This window comes from Anomaloglossus baeobatrachus, chromosome 6 (genome assembly GCF_048569485.1).
Source record: "Anomaloglossus baeobatrachus isolate aAnoBae1 chromosome 6, aAnoBae1.hap1, whole genome shotgun sequence".
Classification (NCBI taxonomy): domain Eukaryota; kingdom Metazoa; phylum Chordata; class Amphibia; order Anura; family Aromobatidae; genus Anomaloglossus; species Anomaloglossus baeobatrachus.
In genome coordinates this window covers 43,818,608-43,841,195 of record NC_134358.1, presented here as the reverse complement: position 1 = coordinate 43,841,195, position 22,588 = coordinate 43,818,608, and the positions used below count along the sequence as shown (strand labels likewise).

General features: G+C 46.9%; 1 protein-coding gene across 1 annotated transcript in view; it reads left to right on the top strand.

Annotated features, from left to right (window-relative positions):
• Positions 1-22,206, top strand: part of FER1L6 (fer-1 like family member 6) — a 242,150-nt gene extending 219,944 nt beyond the window's left edge. Inside the window, exons 39-41 of the mRNA XM_075352889.1 lie at positions 641-804; positions 1,453-1,553; positions 21,117-22,206. Coding sequence (XP_075209004.1) covers positions 641-804; positions 1,453-1,553; positions 21,117-21,297 — 446 coding nt within the window. The 3' untranslated portion in view covers positions 21,298-22,206. The remainder of the gene's footprint in view (positions 1-640; positions 805-1,452; positions 1,554-21,116) is intronic.
• Positions 22,207-22,588: the final 382 nt, after the last annotated feature.

Here is a 22,588-nt window from a genome sequence, read left to right as displayed (position 1 = left end):
ATACCCATGTGATAAGAAGGGGCGGGGTCTCAGCCAGTAGAAAAATGTTGCTTCCTGATATCAGCTTTGTTGGCTGAGGCCCCGCCCCTTCTGGTCACATGGGTATGACCTCACCACAGGTCCTGCTAGTGAAAAGTTACATTCATGGTATAATACTTATGCTAATTCTAATAGGGGGAGGGGATAACTATGAATTCCCCCCAGCTATTATCTGATCCTCAGCTGCTGTCACTCAAGAAGCTGCCGATTTTATAAACTTTACTTTCTTGGATTTCAAAACCTATACATCCGAGCTGACCACTAAAGGTATGTATAGAATCAGCCTGATAGTGCCAGTATAGCACTGGATTTAGGTTATATAGGAAAATCCTGGTGATTGGTTCCCTTTGACGAATAGATCCCATGTACCTTCATCCCACCAAAGTTTGGGCTAAGAGGCCAGACATAGAAAATCAGCTTCAGATCCTACATTCTTCTAGTACAACCTAAGAAATAAGAGTCCCAAAGAGTTACAAAGCCCTGATATACAAACCATACATTAGGCTTAGATTTAATGAATTGGGTACAACATTTCCAGACAGATGATCTGCGTATTGTGCATTTTTATGCATATAAGAGGCTAATATGACACTTTTTCCAGGTTCGATGGAATTAAACCTGAATGGATTCCATCGTGGAGCCAAGACAGCCAAGAGCTGCGACCTCAGTATGTCCACAACTCTAAAGGATGAGAACCGGATCTCCATATTTCAGCAGAAAAGAATTCGAGGCTGGTGGCCATTTGTGAAGTCCGGAGAACTGACAGTAAATTCTGCTTTATGGAACCGTTCTTCTAAATAAGGGATTAAAATACATCACATACGTAGGTCAAAAAGAGACCGGTTCATTGTCAGTCACATCAATAGAGTCCAAGTGTAATCAGACATTTTACACACCGTCTCCGTTGGCTCCAAATGCTCTACGAGAACGATATTATTATTTATTATTATAGCGCCATTTATTCCATGGCGCTTTACATGTGAAAGGGGCATACAAAATAGGGACAGGTACAATAATCATAAACAAAACAAGTCACAGACAGGTACAGGAGGACGGAGGTCCCTGCCCGCGAGGGCTCACAGCCTACAATATATCCAGAGATGTAGCCAGAATTAGCTTAGCGCATGCATGCAACTTAGCAAGACCCTACCAGATACCAACATATTGCTCCTGCAGGTTTTATTATTCAGACTCTCGACTGGGCCTCAACGCTTTTCAGCCCCAGAAGAGGAAGGGCGCGGTGTGAGAACCACAAAAGGACGTAGATTGGCAGCAGATGAGCAAAAAGAGCACTAACCCATTTACCCCTATCACTGAGGAACCTTTCTTTCCTCAGTGATGGACAGGGGGTTGACTATCTGTTAGTAATAAAGGAGCTACCTTTTAATTATTACTTTTATAACCTTTGTCCAGGGTAAAGTAGAAGCAGAGTTTCATCTGGTCACAGCAGAGGAAGCCGAAAAGAATCCTGTTGGACGCGCCCGAAAAGAACCAGAGCCATTAGAGAAGCCAAAGTAAGTGACAACAGGCTAAATCTTTAGATTATTAAGAACCATGTGCTGTAATCTGTGAAGGTATCTAGAAAAAAGTAGTAAATTTCTCTGCAGCGCCTCCACAGGAACAATACAGAATGACACATTACCCATAATAAATAAAAAGAAAAAAGAGGAAGACAGCAGGGCTCACCTAACAATAAACCTTTGCTCTTGAGTATTTACAAACTTGCACTGATATCCCATTCATCCTCCAGAAGGGCCGAAAAGGATTTATTCTATTTACTATAGTACCCATAATGTAAAGCCGATCATCTGGAGTAAGAGATGCTCCTTAGGCTAGGTTCACATTTCCGTTGTTTTGCATCAGTCACATGCGTTGCTTGACGCATGTGACTGATGCGTTGTATAACGGATGACAAAGAACAGAATTCATTGTCGGACTCCGTTGTGTGCGGGGGGGCGGAGTGCGAGGTGGGTGGAGCCGAGCGGGGCCGTGGCGCTGAGGACGTCAGTGCCGCGGTCTGCATGCCTGGGGACAGGTGTCTGTGTGTGTGTGTGTGTGTGTACATGCGGAGTGCGGGAGGGGGTGGAGCCGAGCGGGGAAGTGTCGGGCTCCCTGCACACGTAGCCAGGGTAAATATCGGGTAAAAACTAAGCAAAGCACTTTGCTTGGTTACCCGATATTTACCTTGGTTACCAGCGTACACCACTTAGCGCTGGCTCCTTGCACACGTAACCAGGGTAAATATCGGGTAACTAGGCAAAGCGCATTGCTCGGTAACCCAATGTATATCCTGGTTACGTGTGCAGGGAGTCAGAGAGAGCATGCGCAGCGAAATCCTACGGATTGCACTGCTCAAAAAAACGTTACAAGCTGCGTTTCTTCTGCCCCGCAGTCAGTCGTTCCACGACTGATCAGTCGGGGGGAGGATGCAACGCAGCATCATGAGTCACAATCCGCCGCTCATACAAGTCTATGGGAACAACGGAATCCGCCAAACGGATTCCGTTGTTTACCAGAGCAGCGGATTGTGACTGATACAATTTAACGGAAGTGTGACCCTAGCCTTATAGCTGCTCTGCACTACTGCTTAATGCCAGCGGTCCTTGACCAATAATTGCTCACTATTAATTGGAAGATTTCTTGAAACCGCACAAACCCATTAAGGCAATGGCTCTCTAAGACATGAGGGATGACCAGTTTAGCCACTTTATCATACAGAAAAGGCTACAACAGAATTGAAAGAAGAAACAAAAGAATGCATCTCTGACCCCCTTTTAAAAATATATTAGAAAATCGTGTTAAAAGGTGGAAAATTACTTATTTTTTGTAAGGAAATTCCCCAAAACTTGTGTTGAGCGAGCACTAAAGTGCTCGTGTGCTCAGTACTCGAATCTAGTATGTCAGATGCTCAGACAGGCTTGATTCGAGTATTGAGCATAATGGAAGTGAATGGAGAACTCAAGCATTCTTCTCGAAGACGGACAAATTATCTCTCTCTCTATGCAGGGAGTCAACCATATCGAGCACTCATAAAATGCTCGGGGTCTTGAGCACTCTGATGCTCAACTCAGTATTGAGCTGTGCCACACATACTCGCTCATCACTACCCATAACATATCTGATTATAGATGAGTGGACTCGCAGATAAGCGAGATTGGCTGGTCCCTGTTATCTTTTTTCTTAAATTTGGTTCCGGTCCGAAATCCGGTCCCCATATAAGTCTATGGGGACCAGAATCCAGAGATTAAAAATGTTGGAAGAAGGGATAGGGGGGTAGGAGCACGCGTGCTGTACTCAGAGGATCCGTCATGGTGGCACACAGCTTCCAGGTGGTGCATTCACTTCTGGTCCATGCATCGGGTTCATCGCATATGCTTTCCTTGCTTTCCTCGCCCACGTGCTGGCCTGGTGTGTGTGATCGGTTACAGTCAGACACGCCCCCAGCCTGTGTGACAGCGTCTGCTTGCAACCCATCACAGACGCAGTCTGCGGGTCTGTATCGTGGTATAAAAAAGTAAATAAATAAAACAATTGGCGTAGGGTCCCCCATACTATAATACATATTACAGATAAAGCCCACAGCTACAGGCTGCAGCCTCCAGCTTTGTGCTTATCTTGGCTGTGCATCAAAATAAGAGGAACTGCATGCGACCTTTTAAATTTTGTTTTCAATTATTTAAATAAATAATTAAAAAAACCAACTGCGGTCTCCCCCAATTTTGATACCCAGCCATGATAAATCCAGACAGCTGGGGGCTGGTATTCTCAGACTGGGGAGATCCATGCTTATTGGACCACTCCCCAGCCTAATAATAGCAACCTGCAACTGCCCCAAGATTGGTGCATCTATTAGATTCGTCAAGCCTGGCACTTTACCCGGCTCTTCCCGACTTATCTGGTGAGCTGGCAATCGGTGAAATGAGGGGGTTAATGGCAGCCCACAGCAGCCACTAAGTCCTAGATTAGTAATGGCAGGCGTCTATGAGACCCCCCATTACTAATCTGTAAGTGAAAGTAAATAAACACAAACACTGGAAAAAATCCTTTGTTTGGAATAAAATACAAAAAACACCCTCTTTCACCACTTTATTAACCCCCAAAATACCCCTGAAGCTCTGAATCCACACTCGAGAATTTTATTGCTTGCTGATCACCAGTGATTACTAATAATATGAAAAGAGATTTTCCTAAGTGCACAGATCCTTTTAATGCAGCATCAATCTTCATCTAAATGTAGCACAGGCCTCTACAATTAGTCTGATATTTCTTTGACAGAACTGACGCCTGTAATTGAAACTATGAAGAAAAGTCATTGTTTATGTCTAAAATTAATTTCCTGTGTATTGTGATCGGTGGCAGACGTAATAAAACAGCCGCTCCTGTTCTAAGCACCAATATTCCTGCAGAAAAGAGAGCAAAAAAAAGAAGAAATGCGACTGTCACCGAGAAATATAATGATTCAGGGATGAAAGCGAAAAAATGCAAACTCGCAAAAACAATACATCAGAGGAATATCAGATAAAAACTGAAGCTGCTGCCATCAAATAGTCACATTCTGCCGTCCGTCCCCATGTTTGCCGTCATCTCAATTATAGGGAATGCTTCATGTATGTCATTTTGGATCAATAATATTGTCATACAGCCCTCTAAATAAATGTGGTGCATCTTTCTTCCCCCTTCCTCACAAGTCTAGGAGCCCTTGTGTGCGTATAGTCTAATGTTTTTCTATCCTGCCTTATCTAGAGAGTAGCCATTAACTCATCCATTTTCTAATGAGATGACTATGCTCGTTCTGTCCCAGTCTACACAGCAAAGCAGAGAAGTGAACTGCAGAAAACAATACATTTCAGCCCATTGTGTGAGCTCTAGCGGTAAATAGATTCCCTTCTAAGCAGCTCCCTCCACCACATGCTAAACCACCAAATAGTATTTCTTTCTTCAGCGCTCTATTGGGAGACCCAGACGATTGGGGTATAGCTACTGCCCTCCGGAGGCCACACAAAGCACTACACTAAAAAGTGCAAGGCCCCTCCCCTTCTGGCTATACCCCCCCGTGGTATCACGGGTTCTCCAGTTTTCAAGCTTTGTGCGAAGGAGGTCAGACATCCACGCATGGCTCCACAGATTTTAGTCAGCAGTAGCTGCTGACTATTTCGGATGGAAGAAAAGAGGGCCCATATAGGGCCCCCAGCATGCTCCCTTCTCACCCGTGGATGGTGTTGTAAGGTTGAGGTACCTATTGCTGGTACAGGGGCTGGAGCCCCACATGCTGTTTTCCTTCCACATCCCCTTGTAGGGCTCTGTGGAAGTGGGATCCTGCCGGCCTCTAAGCTCTGACGCCGGGCTCCATCCACAGACCCATAGCACCTGATGGATACGGAGCAGGAGTACAATCAGGGACAAGGCCCTGCATCATACAGGTACTCTGTGTCCCCGGCAGGCACAGACACACTCCGGGCTGGCTGGGTGTTGTAGTGCGCCGGGGACCGTAACGATTGAGTTGGTGTTCCTGCAGTTTACTGGGGGACTTTTGTGTTGTGGGAACGCAGCGCCGACCCCCACTGGACCGGCGGCGCTGCTGTGACTTGTAGTGCGCCGGGGACACGCCGACCGCGCTTTTACGGCGGCGGCGTTTATAAATCCAGTCCCCGGCTTTTGCGGCCTAGCTCCGCTTCGTTCCCGCCCCCACCCTGTCAATCAGGGTAGGGGAGAGACGCTGTTTCGCAGCAGCGACGAGGGCTGGAGCCTGATTTACATGCTCCAGCCCTCTCACTAGGCACAGAGGGAAGCAGGCTTCCCGCTCTTAGTCAGGAACGCCCAGGGCCCGCCCCCCCTCCTCTCCCAGGACGCCGGCAGCCATTACATGCAGTCTGGCTAGAGGAAGGACGCAAGGCTCTGGGAGACCTGGACTAGGGGGCTTTTGGAGACCACACACCCGCTCTTAAGCGGGCGGTAAGCGGCATTTCAGCTGGCCCCTCTAGTGCCTCAGTGTGCATTGGTGTACTGTGTCACCAGATATATATATTTATTTATTTCTTGCACTGTGAGGTCGCTTCCTGGCTGGATACCCCAGATCGCTCTGAGGAGGCAGCAACATGTCATCCACAAAACGCAAGGCTGCCAAGGCTAGGGCTGTGTACACTGCGTGTGCTGCATGTGGGGCTGCTCTACCAGCAGGTTCCAAAGACCCCCATTGTGTGCAATGCTCAGATCCGGTGCTGCTTCGCCAGCCGGAGTCCGGAGGGGTAGTGACCCAGGCTGAGACGCTTGTAAGTCCTGCCCCGGTGTCAGGGACAGACTTTGCAGTTTTTGCTGATGGAATGTCTGTGACTATGGCAAAAATCCTTGAAACTTTGCAATCCATGACTGGGGCTCAGTCTATGGACACGGCGAGGTCTCTGTCCTCTAATCCCCCTCAGTTGGAATTAATCCAGACTGCAAGGGGGTCCCCGGCTTCCCAGGCTGAGTATTATGACTCAGATGATAGCCCCAGCCACCCTAAGCGAGCTCGCTGGGAAAGACCCTCAACGTCATCACACTGCTCAGGGTCTCAGCGCAATCAGTCGCCCTGTGATGCGTCTGAAGAGAGTGATCAGGAGTCTTATCCTGGAACCCCTCTCAATCTGGATACCCCGGATGGGGACGCCATGGTAAACGAGCTTATCTCAGCCATCAATAGACTGTTGGATATTTCTCCCCCAGCTCCTTCTGCAGAGGAGGCAGCTGCAGAGCAGGAGAAGTTTCGTTTCCTCTATCCCAAGCGTAAATTGAGTGCTTTCTTGGATCACTCTGACTTCAGAGAGTCAATCCAGAAACACGACGCTCATCCAGAAAGGCGTTTCTCTAAACGTTCTAAGGATACACGTTTTCCTTTCCCCCCTGATGTGGTCAAGCGCTGGACCCAGTGTCCAAAAGTAGACCCCCCGATTTCCAAACTTGCAGCTAGATCCATAGTTGCAGTGGAGGATGGCGCTTCACTTAAGGATGCCAATGACAGACAGATGGACCTTTGGTTAAAATCTGTCTATGAAGCTATCGGCGCGTCGTTTGCTCCAGCATTCGCAGCCGTATGGGCACTCCAAGCTATTTCAGCTGGTTTAGCAAAAGTGGATGCTATCATACATCCAGCGGTGCCGCAAGTGGCGTCCCTTACCTCGCAGATGTCTGCGTTTGCGTCTTACGCTATCAATGCGGTCCTAGAATCTACCAGCCGCACCTCAATGGCGTCCGCCAATTCGGTAGTTTTGCGCAGAGCCTTGTGGTTAAAGGACTGGAAAGCAGATGCTGGTTCCAAAAAATGTTTAACCAGCTTGCCTTTATCTAGAGATAGACTGTTTGGCGAGCCATTGGCTGACATCATTAAACAGTCCAAGGGTAAAGACTCTTCCTTACCCCAGCCCAGATCAAGCAAACCTCAGCAGAAAAAATGGCAGCAGAGGTTTCAGTCCTTTCGAGGTTCGGGCAAGACACAATTCTCCTCGTCCAAAGGGACTCAGAGGACGCAAAGAGTCTCAGATTCCTGGCGGGCTCACGCACGCCCCAAGAAAGCAAATGGAGGAACCGCTTCCAAAGCGGCTACCTCATGACTTCCAGCCCCCCCCCTCCGCATCTCCGGTCGGGGGCAGGCTCTCACGCTTTTCCGACATTTGGATGTCACAGGTCAAAGACCGGTGGGTGACAAACATTTTGTCTCGCGGGTACAGAATCGAGTTCAGTTCTCGTCCTCCAGCTCGGTTCTTCAGAACCTCCCCACATCCAGACCGAGCAGATGCCCTGCTGCAGGCGGTGGACTCCCTAAGAGCGGAAGGAGTAGTGGTTCCTGTACCGCCTCAGGAACAAGGGCGAGGGTTTTACTCCAATCTCTTTGTGGTTCCAAAAAAGGACGGCTCGTTCCGTCCTGTTCTGGATCTAAAGCTGCTCAACAAACATGTGCACGCCAGACGGTTCCGGATGGAAACCCTCCGCTCTGTCGTTGCCTCAATGTCTCAAGGAGACTTCCTTGCCTCAATAGACATCAAAGATGCTTATCTCCACGTGCCAATTGCTACAGAACATCAACGTTTTCTACGTTTTGTGATAGGAAACGACCATCTTCAGTTCGTAGCTCTGCCATTCGGTCTGGCGACAGCCCCCCGGGTCTTCACCAAGGTCATGGCGGCGGTGGTAGCAGTCTTGCACTCTCAGGGACACTCGGTGATCCCTTACCTAGACGATCTACTTGTCAAGGCACCCTCTCAAGAGGCATGCCAACTCAGTCTACATGCTACGCTGGAGACTCTACAGACGTTCGGATGGATCATCAACTTTCCAAAGTCGAATCTGTCACCGTCACAGTCGCTAACGTATCTTGGCATGGAGTTTCATACTCGAGCAGCGAGAGTGAAGCTTCCGCTGAACAAGCAGCGGTCCCTACAGACAGGGGTGCAATCCCTCCTTCAAGGCCAGTCGCACCCCTTACGGCGCCTCATGCACTTCCTCGGGAAGATGGTGGCAGCCATGGAAGCAGTTCCCTTTGCGCAGTTTCATCTGCGCCCACTTCAATGGGACATTCTCCGCCAATGGGACGGGAAGTCAACGTCCCTGGACAGGAAAGTCTCTCTTTCCCAGACGGCCAAGGACTCTCTACAATGGTGGCTCCTTCCCACCTCATTGTCTCAGGGAAGATCCTTCCTGCCCCCATCCTGGGCAGTGGTCACGACAGATGCGAGTCTGTCAGGGTGGGGAGCAGTGTTTCTCCACCACAGGGCCCAGGGGACGTGGACTCCGCAGGAGTCCACCCTTCAGATCAATGTTCTGGAAATCAGGGCAGTGTATCTTGCCCTACTGGCCTTCCAACAGTGGCTGGAAGGAAAGCAGATCCGAATCCAGTCGGACAACTCCACAGCGGTGGCATACATCAACCACCAAGGAGGGACGCGCAGTCGGCAAGCATTCCAAGAAGTCCGGCGCATTCTAATGTGGGTGGAGGACACAGCATCCACCATATCCGCGGTTCACATCCCAGGCGTAGAAAATTGGGAAGCAGACTTCCTCAGTCGCCAGGGCATGGACGCAGGGGAGTGGTCCCTTCACCCGGACGTGTTTCAGGAAATCTGTCGCCGATGGGGAGTGCCGGACGTCGACCTAATGGCGTCCCGGCACAACAACAAGGTCCCGGCATTCATGGCGAGGTCGCGCGATCAAAGAGCTCTGGCGGCAGACGCATTAGTTCAAGATTGGTCGCAGTTCCGGCTCCCATACGTCTTCCCACCTCTGGCACTCTTGCCCAGAGTGTTACGCAAGATCAGATCCGATTGCAGCCGCGTCATACTCGTCGCCCCAGACTGGCCGAGGAGATCGTGGTATCCGGATCTGTGGCATCTCACGGTCGGTCGACCGTGGTCACTGCCAGACCGACCAGACTTACTGTCCCAAGGGCCGTTTTTCCATCAGAATTCTGCGGCCCTGAACCTGACTGTGTGGCCATTGAGTCCTGGATCCTAGCGTCCGCAGGATTATCTCAAGGAGTCGTAGCCACAATGAGACAAGCTAGGAAGTCAACGTCTGCTAAGATCTACCACAGAACGTGGAAGATTTTCTTATCCTGGTGCTCTGCACAGAGAGTATCCCCTTGGCCATTTGCATTGCCCATCTTTCTTTCCTTCCTGCAATCGGGGTTGGAAAAGGGCTCGTCGCTCAGCTCCCTTAAAGGGCAAGTCTCGGCACTATCTGTGTTTTTTCAGAAGCGTCTAGCACGTCTTCCTAAGGTGCGCACGTTCCTACAGGGGGTCTGTCATATTGTGCCCCCGTACAAGCGGCCGTTAGATCCATGGGATCTGAACAGAGTACTAGTTGCTCTGCAAAAGCCGCCCTTCGAGCCTCTAATGGACGTTTCCTTTTGTCGCCTGTCACAGAAAGTGGCGTTTCTTGTTGCGATCACATCGCTTCGGCGAGTGTCTGAGCTGGCAGCTCTGTCATCCAAGGCTCCCTTCCTGGTGTTCCCCCAGGACAAGGTAGTGCTGCGCCCCATTCCGGAGTTTCTCCCTAAGGTCGTATCCTCGTTTCATCTTAATCAGGATATATCCTTGCCTTCCTTTTGTCCTCAGCCGGTTCACCGGTATGAGAAAGACGTACGTTTGCTAGATCTGGTGAGAGCACTCAGAATCTATATTTCTCGCACGGCGCCTATCCGCCGTTCAGATGCACTTTTTGTCCTTGTCGCTGGCCAGCGCAAGGGGTCGCAGGCTTCTAAAGCCACCCTGGCTCGATGGATCAAAGAACCAATTCTGGAAGCCTACCGTTCTGCTGGGCTTCCGGTTCCTTCAGGGCTGAAAGCCCACTCAACCAGAGCTGTGGGTGCGTCCTGGGCTTTGCGACACCAGGCTTCGGCTCAACAGGTGTGCCAGGCAGCTACCTGGTCGAGTCTGCACACTTTCACCAAACATTATCAGGTGCATACCTATGCTTCGGCGGATGCCAGCTTAGGTAGAAGAGTCCTGCAGGCGGCAGTGACATCCCCGTAGGGGAGGGCTGTTTTGCAGCTCTAACATGAGGTATCTCTTTACCCACCCAGGGACAGCTTTTGGACGTCCCAATCGTCTGGGTCTCCCAATAGAGCGCTGAAGAAGAAGGGAATTTTGTTACTTACCGTAAATTCCTTTTCTTCTAGCTCTTATTGGGAGACCCAGCACCCGCCCTGTTGTCCTTCGGGATTTTTTTGTTGTTTGCGGGTACACATGTTGTTCATGTTGAACGGTTTTTCAGTTCTCCGACGTTATTCGGAGTTAATTTGTTTAAACCAGTTATTGGCTTCCTCCTTCTTGCTTTGGCACTAAAACTGGAGAACCCGTGATACCACGGGGGGGTATAGCCAGAAGGGGAGGGGCCTTGCACTTTTTAGTGTAGTGCTTTGTGTGGCCTCCGGAGGGCAGTAGCTATACCCCAATCGTCTGGGTCTCCCAATAAGAGCTAGAAGAAAAGGAATTTACGGTAAGTAACAAAATTCCCTTCTTTTTATCGCTCCATGTAAACCATGAGTATAGTAGACCCTGTACTCCTCTACCTTTACTGTAGTTCTCCTTAATCGGACTAAGAGCCCCGTGACACGCAACGACGTATCTAACGATATATCGCCGGGGTCATGGATTCCGTGACGCACATCCGGCATCGTTAGCGACGTTGTTGCGTGTGACATGCACGAACGACCGTTAACGATAGAAAATACTCACCAAATCGTCCATCGTTGACACGTCGTTCATTTTCATAAAATCGTTGATTTTAGAGGACAATACAGCTTACCTGCGGCCGCCGGCAATGAGGAAGGAAGGAAGGAGGTGGGCGGGATGTTACAGCCGCTCATTTCCGCCCCTCCGCTTCTATTGGGCGGCCGCTTAGTGACGGCGCTGTGACGCCGAACAAACCGCCCCCTTAGAAAGGAGTCAGTTCGCCGGCAACAGCGACGTTGCTAGGAAGGTAAGTCCGTGTGACGGCTCCTAACGATATTGTGCGCCACGGGCAGAGATTTGCCCATGACGTACAAACGACAGGGGGCGGGTGCTTTCACCAGCGATATCGCTGCGTGTAACACCCCCTTTAGACCGTAAAACTATCTGATGATAAAAGTGCCTGGGTAATTGGGGTCCAGCATCTGTATTACTAATACTTAAAAAGAGCCTAAGGAAAAATCTGACATTTGAGAACAACCTGCATTCATAGAATGGTTAATAAGGTGAAATATGCTCCTTCAACCTAGACAGGGATGGTGGTAGCAACCTGTGAACCCAGCCCCCCAGGTCCCACTGTGCCTGGGGGGCCCACTCAACTCTGCACGCACTGAATATATGGAACAGAGCCGAGCCAGATCCATATTATGTGGGTCTTGAAAAGCTGGCATGTGATTCTAACTGTTAGCTCCAATAACAGCAGTGTAACCCCTTAGATTGCTGCTGTCAATTTGGACAGTGGGATTTAAACAGTTGGAAAGGAGGTGCCGATGGCCTTGTCATAGCAGCCAGGGACTGCTGAAGGCTTCATACAAGAACCATAAAATTAGAATATTGCAATGTATTGTACAATCAGAGGTTCATGACCGTTACAAAAGTGATTACACCCCCTCAAATTTTTGTAAATATTTTATTATACAGTGCTTTGTGAAAGTATTTGCCCCCCTTGAATTTTTCAACCTTTTCCCACATTTCAGGCTTCAAACATAAAGATAAACATTTTAATGTTATGGTGAAGAATCAACAACAAGTGGGACACAATTGTGAAGGTGAACGAAATTTATCGCTTATTTTAAACTTTTTTTAAAAAATAAATAACTGAAAATTGGGCCGTACAATATTATTCGGCCCCTTTAAGTTAATACTTTGTAGCGCCCCCTTTTGTTGTGATTACAGCTGCAGTCTCTTGGGGGATGTGTCTATCAGTTTTGCAGATCGAGAGACTGAAATTCTCGCCCATTCTTCCTTTGTAAACAGCTGGAGCTGAGTGAGGTTGGATGGAGGCGTTTGTGAACAGCAGTTTTCAGCTCTTTCCACAGATTCTCGATTGGATTCAGGTCTGGACTGTGACTTGGCCATTCTAACATCTGGATATGTTTATTTGTGAACCATTCCATTGTAGATTTTGCTTTATGTTTGGGGTCATTGTCTTGTTCAAAGACAAATCTCTGTCCCAGTCTGAGGTCTTTTGCAGACTCAAACAGGTTTTCTTCAAGAATGGTCCTGTATTTGGCTCCATCCATCTTCACATCAATTTTAACCATCTTCCCTGTCCCTGATGAAGAAAAGCAGGCCCAAACCATGATGCTGCCACCACCATGTTTGACAGTGGGGATGGTGTGTTCAGGGTGATGAGCTGTGTTGCTTTTACGCCAAACATATTGTTTGGCATTATGCCCAAATAGTTTGATTTTGGTTTCATCTGACGAGCACCTTCTGCCACATGTTTGGTGTCTCCCAGGTGGCTTGTGGCAAACTTAAAACGACACTTTTTATGGATATCTTTGAGAAATGGCTTTCTATTTGTCACTCTTCCATAAAGGCCAGATTTGTGCAGTGTACGACTGATTGTTGTCCTATGGACAGACTCTGCCACCTCAGCTGTAGATCTCTGCAGTTCATCCATAGTGAACATGGGCCTCTTGGCTGCATCTCTGATCAGTCTTCTCCTTGTTTGAGATGAAAGTTTGGATGGACGGCCGGGTCTTGGTAGATATGCAGTGGTATGATACTCCTTCCATTTCAATATGATCGTTTGCACAGTGCTTGTTGGGATGTTTAAAGTTTTGGAAATCTTTTTGTAACCAAATCTGGCTTTATACGTCTCCACAACAGTATCATGGACCTGCCTGTTGTGTTCCTTGGTCTTCATGATGCTATCTGCGCTGTAAACAGAACCCTAAGACTATAACAGAGCAGGTGCATTTATATGAAGACTTTATAACACACAGGGGCTTATATTTATCATCATCAGTCATTTAGGACAACATTGGATCATTCAGAGATCCTCAATGAACTTCTGGAGTGAGTTTGGTGCACTGAAAGTAAAGGGGATGAATAATATTGCACGCCACAATTTTCAGTTATTTATTTTTTAAAAAGGTTTAAAATAAGCAATAAATTTCATTCAACTTCACAATTGTGTCCCACTTTATTTTAATGTTTGAAGACTGAAATGTATGAAAAGGTTGAAAAATTCAAGGGAGCCGAATACTTTCGCAAGGCACTGTATCTTTTCATGGGACAACACTGAAGACCTGACCCTGTGATACAATGTACAGTGTCAGTGTGCAGCTTGTATAACAGTGTAAATGTGGTGTCCTCTAAATAACTCAACACACAGCCATTAATGTCTAAACCAATAGAAACAAAAGTGAGTACACCCCTAAGTGAATATGAATATGGCCAAATTGTGCCCAATTAGTCATTTTCCCTCCCCGGTGTCATGTGACTCATTAGTGTTACAAGGTCTCGGGTATTAATGGGAAGCAAGGGATGTTACATTTGGTGTTATCTCTCACACACTCTCTCATACTGGTCACTGGAAGTTCAACATGGCTCCTCATGGCAAAGAATTCTCTGAGGATCTGAAAAAAAAGAATTGTTGCTCTATATAAAGATGGCCGAGGCTATAAGAAGATTGTCATCACCCTGACACTGAGCTGCAGCACGGTGGCCAAGACCATACAGCGGTTTAACAAGACAGGTTCCACTCAGAGCAGACCTCGCCATGTTTGACTGCAGAAGTTGAGTTTATGCTCCACCTCATATCCAAAGGCCGTCTTTTCAGAATAGACGTATGAGTGCTGTCAACATTGCTGCAGAGGTTACAGGGGTGGGGGGTCTGCCTGTCAGTGCTCAGATCCTACACCGCACTCTGCAGCACATTGCTCTGCATGGCTGTTGTCCCAGAAAAGAAGCTTCTTCTAAAGATGGTGCACATAAAAGGCCACAAACAGTTTGCTGAAAACAAGCAGAATAAGGACATGGATTACTGGAACCATCCTGTGGTCTGATGAGACCAAGATAAACTAATTTGGTTCAGATGGTGTCAAGTGAGTGTGGAGGTAACCAGGTGAAGAGTACAAAGACAAGTATGTCCTGCCTACAGTTAGGCATGGTGGTGGAGTGTCATGGTTTGGGACTAAATGAGTTCTGCCGGCTGTGGTAGCTACAGTTCTTTGAGGGAACAATAAATGACAACTTGTCCTGTGACATACTGAAGCAGAGCATGACACCCCCCCCCCCCCTCGTATTCCACCATGATAACAACCACAAACTCCTCCAAGACCTCCACTGCCATCCTAAAAAACTGAGGGTAGAGGTGCTGGACTGCCCGAGCAACTCCAGTTCTAAACCCTATGGTGCATCTGTGGGGCCTCCTCAAATATTAGGTGGAGGAGCGCAAAGTCTCTAACATCCACCGGCACCGTAATGTCGTCATGAAGGATGGAAGGGGCTCCAATGGCTCCTGTGAAGCTCTAGTGACCTCCATGCCCAGGAGAGTTAAGGCAGTGCTGAAAAATAATGGTGGCCACACAAAATATTGACACTTTGGGCACAATTTGGCCATTTTCACTTAGGGGTGTACTGACTTTTGTTTCCAGTGGTTTGGACAATAAAGGCTGTGTGCTAAGTCATTTAGAGGACACCAAATTTTCCCCGTTACAGCTGCACACTGACACTGTACATTGTATCACAGAGTCAGATCTTCAGTGTGGTCCCATAGAAAGATATAATAAAATATTTACAAAAATTTGAGGGTTGTATTAAATTTTGTGATATACTGTATGCATATATTTATTATTTTTTTAATTTGTTTTATTTGTTGTTCATACTTTTGTCTAGTTGCTACACTGATACTTCCAACATACAAGAATATGAGGATACTTACTTTTGTGATATACTGTATGTACAGTACAGACCAAAGGTTTGGACACGCCTTCTCATTCAAAGAGTTTTCTTTATTTTCATGACTCTGAAAATTGTAGATTCACATTGAAGGCATCAAAACTATGAATTAACACATGTGGAATGAAATGCTTAACAAAACAGTGTGAAACAACTGAAAATATGTCTTATATTCTAGGTTCTTCAAAGTACCCACCTTTTGCTTTGATTACTGCTTTGCACACTCTTGGCTTTCTCTTGATGAGCTTCAAGAGGTAGTCACCGGAACTTGGTCTTCCAACAGTCTTGAAGGAGTTCCCAGAGATGCTTAGTACTTGTTGGGCCTTTTGCCTTCACTCTGCGGTCCAGCTCACCCCAAACCATCTCGATTGGGTTCAGGTCTGGTGACTGTGGAGGCCAGGTCATCTGGCGTAGCATCCCATCACTCTCCTTCTTAGTCAGATGGCCCTTACACAGCCTGGAGGTGTGTTTGGGGTCATTGTCCTGTTGAAAAATAAATGATCGTCCAACTAAACGCAAACCGGATGTTATTGCATGCCGCTGCAAGATGCTGTGGTAGCTTTCAATTTTGAATAAATCCCCAACAGTGTCACCAGCAAAGCACCTCCACACCAGCACACCTCCTCCTCCATGCTTCACGGTGGGAACCAGGCATGTAGAGTCCACACTTTTTTGTTAAGTATTTCACTCCACATGTGTTAATTCATAGTTTTGATGCCTTCAATGTGAATCTACAATTTTCAGAGTCATGAAAATAAAGAAAACTCTTTGAATGAGGTGTGTCCAAACTTTTGGTCTGTACTGTATAGAAAAAGAAAAATGTAAAAAAAAAAATTTCACGCTTAAATCGTATTACACTTGGTTCTGAACTTCAAATATAAAAAAAAAGTAAGAACTTGAAGATATTTGATATCTCTGTGTTCATAACTGTCAGAAATAAAATATTATAATATTTATTCCATACTGTGAAAGTCAAAACGAAACAAAAAAAATCATCAAAATAATAGCGTTGCTGTTTTAAGATCAATTTGCGATGTAATAAAAAGAGATCAGAAAATTGTATGGACCCTAAAATTGTACTAATAAAAACTACAGCTCAGGCCGCAAAACAAACAAGCCCCGATACAACCCTTATGGTCAAAAAGATAAAAAGAAAAGGTAAAGCAACAAGGAAAAATGAAAAGTGAAGAGGGGCTCACGTAGACCTGGCGTTTGCCTCTTTGGAGTTATTAATGCGAAACCTCTTTGTAGACTTTTTATTTATTCAAAGGAAGAAACAGAAGTTCAGCCGGAAAAACAGAAAGATTTTGTAACTTTGACTCTATATAAACTTATAAAGAACCAAAACAATGATATAAGAAATTAAAAAACAAAGTAAACTTTTTATGCAACAATCTCATTAGAGGACATCTACCCTGAGAGATTTCTATAGATATCAATAAGACAAGAAAGAAAAACTGTGGGTTTTCTGATTATTCAGTTATTTCCAGAGGGCATGAATCTAATTAACTAGACTTTATTTTCTAGTTGCCTTTTAATCACACAACACCGGTGACTACAACCACAAATTCATTTAGAGGCACTAATTTATTCATACTGTTTGTTACTTTCAGGATCCTATTAATATGTAATTATTTTCTGGTTAAAGTTATTAAATGTCAAGAAAAAAATGCTATTAGGTTGTAATTTCCACATTAACTCAATTATAAGATACGCTTGCATTACCACTCCTGACCACATGGTGCGCTGTTAATAGAACAGCTGTGAGCAATAGGACACTCGATCCATCTTGATTCCACCGGCTGTAGTGCAATAGTTCAAGTAGTGGTAGAAATAGATCAAATTATGTTTTCTTCCTGATATAAAAGTTTTGTATTATATTACAGAAAATATTTCTTTATAAGTATAAATCTTCTTTTAGTGAATTATAAATTACTGAATAGGTTTAAAGGGAAATCTAATATATAAAGCTGAGTGTATGTATGTGTGTATGTGTTACGCTCACCGAGGGGCGGCGGGCGTCCGGGGGTGGATCCACTGGACCGTTCACCGGACTCCCTTGAGAAAGCGACCAGTAGCGAACCCCTAAACAGGGACTGTGTGGTGCTTCCCCAAAGGGCCTAAATGCACGGCAGCCAGGAACTGGTAGCAATAGTCTCTTTAAGGTCAGGTATAGCACAGGTGTGACGTCCACAGCAGGTAGGACACGGGTATGGCACAGGTGATGCCCACAGCAGGTATGGCACAGGTGACTCCCACAGCAGGTATGGCACAGGTGACTCCCACAGCAGGTATGGCACAGGTGACGCCCACAGCAGGTATGGCACAGGTGACGCCCACAGCAGGTATGGCACAGGTGACTCCCACAGCAGGTATGGCACAGGTGACACCCACAGCAGGTAGGACACGGGTATGGCACAGGTGATGTCCACAGCAGGTATGGCACCGGTGACTCCCACAGCAGGTATGGCACAGGTGACGCCCACAGCAGGTATGGCACAGGTGACTCCCACAGCAGGTATGGCACAGGTGACACCCACAGTAGGTATGGCACAGGTGACACCCACAGCAGGTAGGACACGGGTATGGCACAGGTGATGTCCACAGCAGGTATAGCACAGGTGTGAGGTCCACAGCAGGTAGGACACGGGTATGGCACAGGTGATGTCCACAGCAGATAGGGCACAGGTGACGCCCACAGCAAGTAGGACACGGGTATGGCACAGGTGATGTCCACAGCAGGTATGGCACAGGTGACGCCCACAGCAGGTATGGCGCGGGAGTGGCACTATGGCGAGACAAAGGGTTAGGAACAAGTAGCTGGTGCACAGATACAAACAATAGTACACAGGGGCCTGGATACTAGCAACGCACTATTAGGAGCGTTGCTCGGGAGCCTTCTGTCAGGGAAGGCGAACTTAAATAGCCTTTTGGTAACAGGTGACCTCTGAGGTCACTTCCAGTTAATGGGACGCTACCACTTTAAGAAAGGGGGCGTGGCCTCACGCGCAGCCTAAGAACCCTTACTGCAGATCTGTGTGTGGCCGGGAGGCAGGAAGAGGCTGCAGCAGTCTTTGGAGCAGAGCGCATGACCCGGGAGTGAGTAGGAAGCACAGCAGGACCTAAATCAGGAGCAGAGCCTGCAGAGCCATGGGACAGGTAAGAGGAAGGACGTCGCTGCCAGAGGCTGGGAGCGGGAGTGCACGTGGGAGCCATGCTGGGGCTGGGTAGGTGAGAGGAAGAGAGCCCCCCTCGGAATCTGGTGGCACTGGGCGCTACAGTATATATGTATGTATGTCCGCTAAAGGAATCCACACCGTCTCATTTACAATCACGAAATTTTGCACAGACACCCCATGTGACTCAGGGAACGTCATAGACTGTTTTGATGGGACAATTTAACCCTGCGCTTTACAGTTACTCTCCAAAATCCTGCCTCCATTAAACTGAATAGAGGTTGGAGCTACAGGCTATTAATAGCAGCTGTCAGTGGTTGCTATAGGAAAAAAAATAAACTATTAGTATAAAAGCTTATGTGTGAGGTAATATGATGTCGGTAGGGAGACGGACAGAAAGAGACAGAAAGAGACAGAAAGAGACAGACGGGGAAAGAGACAGCCCTGGAAAGAGACAGCCCTGGAAAGAGACAGACGGAGAAAGAGACAGACGGAGAAAGAGACAGACATAGACAGACGGGGAAAGAGACAGACACAGAAATAGAGAGAGACAGACTGATACAAATACAGACAGAGAGACAGAAACAGACAGAGACATAGACACAGACAGAGAGACAGACAGCGACAAACAGACAGAGACTGGGAGAGAGACAGAGAGACAGTTACTATCCCGGGCAACGCCGGGTACTACAGCTAGTTAAAAAATAAAAACACATTATTTTTTAGGAATAAAGTTTTGTCCATGGATCGAGTCTAGTATTGCAGGTCAGATCTGATCACCTGAATGAACCTATGCAAGTCCATGAACAAAGGGGGGGGGGGAAATGTGAACAAATACCATATTTTTCGTTTTATAAGATGCACTGCATTATAAGACACACCCCAAAATTTAGAGGAGGAAATAGGAAAAAATAGTTTTTAATATTAAAATGAGGATCTGTCTGATAATCCTAGTGCGTCTTATAATATCTCACCAGGGGAGAGTGGCGGTGGTGGAGCTGCTCAGGAGGGTCACAGGAGGCAGGGTCAGTGATGCTGTGAGCTCGGAGGAGGGGTTGTCGCAGCTCAAGAGGGTCAGTGGACGGAGAGTCGGTGATACTGCAGGCTCGGGGGTGTTGCAGTGACAAGCGCCATTGATCTGTGGGCAGACTGCGGGCTCCATTGAATCGCTCGCGGTTGACAAGATTGACTTCAAGAAAATGGGGCATACGCAGATAGGACTCCACAGCCATTTTCTTGAAGTCCATCGCGTCAATCTGTGCATGCGCTGCCTCCAGAGCCATTTTCTTGAAGTCCATCACGTCAACCTCGGGCGATTCAATGGAGCCCGCTGTCAGATTAATGTCGCCCCCTTGAATCGTCGGCCCTGTGTCCTGTGACCCTCCTAAGCTGCCACACTGCAGTGACACCCCCTCTTCCGAGCCCTCAATATCGCCGATCCTGCATCCTGTGACCCTGCTCCACCACCGTAGCTCCAGTAAGCCATATCCAGGTTATAAGACACACACCCATTTTTCCTCCAGTTTGGTGAGATATTCCAGAAAATACGGTACATTTTTTCATATTACGTAAAACCCAATAAATTTTAATTTCTTGGAGTTTAAAAAAAAAATCCTCTGTCTAGAGTTTGCTATTACATCCCAATTATGGTGCCTCCTGGTGTTGCTTTGATTCCTTCCTAGAGCGTCCACCTAATGTGTCCAGTCCGGTGGTCACACATGCTCAGTCCTAAATCTCAGATCCACAGACTCAGGCGGCAAAGGGGTTTCCGCTATTATTAAAGACAAGTCATTGGGAATTAGCACACTAGAAGAAGTGAGCTGTTCTTAAAAAAAAGAACACTATGGGGCAATATTAGAGTATCTAGACACAGGAATTTTTTTTTTAATTCGATTGAACAATTCTGTTTTGGCGCCTGGTAATAATAATAATAACTTTATTCATTTATATAGCGCTATTAATTCCATAGCACTTTACATACATTGGCAACACTGTCCCCATTGGGGCTCACAATCTAGAATCCCTATCTGTATGTCTTTGGAGTGTGGGAGGAAACCAGAGAACCCGGAAGGAACCCATGCAAACACGGGGAGAACATAGAGACTCCTTGCAGATGTTGTCCTTGGTGGGATTTGAACCCAGGAGCTCAGAGCTGCAAGACTGCAGTGCTAACCACTGAGCCACCGTGCTGCCCATAGACCACTTCAACCAACTAATGACCTCCCTACATATTAGATAATTGTTGGGTGGACGATTGTTCATTTGGTAGCTGTCTCTACTATCAGCTGAGCATTACGGTGATCACTGTGAAAGAGTCGCTGCCAAATTACCCTTAATACAAAGGGATCCGGTGTTGAAATCCAGTGGTCAGACCCTTCTCTCTTTCGACATCAACTACAGGGAAAAGTCAGAAGGTGGTCTGAGTCTACTGAGAAGACATTTTATTTAATGCTTGTGTGGTGGTCACCTCCCATCCAAATATCGATAACATTTTTGTTCTGTCTTCCAGTCGGCCGGACACGTCTTTCTCTTGGTTCGTCAACCCCTTCAAGTGTTTCTTCCATCTCATCTGGAGAAATTACAAGAAGTATATCATCATCGCCTTGGTCCTGCTCATCCTTGCTCTGTTTATCGCTTTGTTTGTCTATACATTGCCCGGAGCCATCAGTCACAGGATCCTGAGTGGGTGAACGTCTGCCGTGTAGGGAGTCTTGTGGATCTACTAACTCCTAAACTATTCTATGTAAATATGTGAAACAGGAAGGAGACGACGGTGAATTTTACCATCTCATTCCTGGCCACCAAAGTGCTTGGACCCTATCCACATAAGATCAATTTATGTCAATAGAGAAGCTGCTTCATGGACATTTTATTGGGCATAGTTGCAGTATCGGGGACCGGATGTTAGTGGGCGTTATTGGCTAAGTTGGTGAGTGTGACGCCTGCCCTGGTCTGGCATTCTCTTCCACGTGCTATTTTGTGGACCCGGTCCACTTATTATCAGTTGTTGTATCCGTCACCTGCGTGCTGGCCACCGCTTGTGAAGTTTGTCACCTTGGTTGTCGGTGGGCGTACTTTGCTTGCCGTGGTTGGAGTGAGTGGGCTTGGTAGTCAGCTTAGAGAGTAGGCATAACAGGCGTAGTGGGCTCTGGCCTCTCCTACATGCTTTGGTGGACTGGCCACTTATCAGGGTACACTTGCTTGCAGTCGGTCGGTGGGGGTCTGGTGGCGACCGGGCTTAGTCAGTCAGCAGAAAACAACAGGCCAAAGGGCACTCACTAACCAGGTAGAGTACGCGGAAGGAAACGACGGGCTACACCCTCCAAGGCGGGTGTCACCCCTACCACCTACGCCGGTCACACCCACTAACTTCCAGTCCCCGATACTGCCTTTTATTGCTTGCACATATGCTGAATCAAGCAAATACTGAAACACTCAACTTGTGCAAGTTTTTTGATTTATTGCGAAAACTGCAATTAATTTATGACGACGTCAGCATGTTTGTATTACTATCCCAGCCGGTAAATATTTCAGCTATTAAGACACATTATGTATATTCTGCTCTAAGCTGTAATAAATGCAACAATAAACAACCTTGGTCTGGGGAAGTGACATCCATTTTGTGTATACCGCTCCTATGGGGATCTATATGTCTCCATGTTAACAGTCCACAAATAGTTCTTCATTCCTGAGTAATGTATAACCTCCATGATTCTTAGTAATAACCGCCTTGTGCCCACCGTGAAGGCTTTGGCAAATTAGAGGAGATTAATGTCTTTATTTTAGTACCAGAACCTATGAGATTAAAGGGGTTTTCTGGGGTTAGTTAAACAATAAAATTAAATAAATGAAATGTCATTATAAGTAAATTTCTAAATCCCTTTAATTAGCAAATCACATTTGTTTTGTCCAGAGAGGCGATGACTGTAGAATTAAAACGACTGCCGTATTGTTTCACTAAAGGATGCATTACAGGCTGCG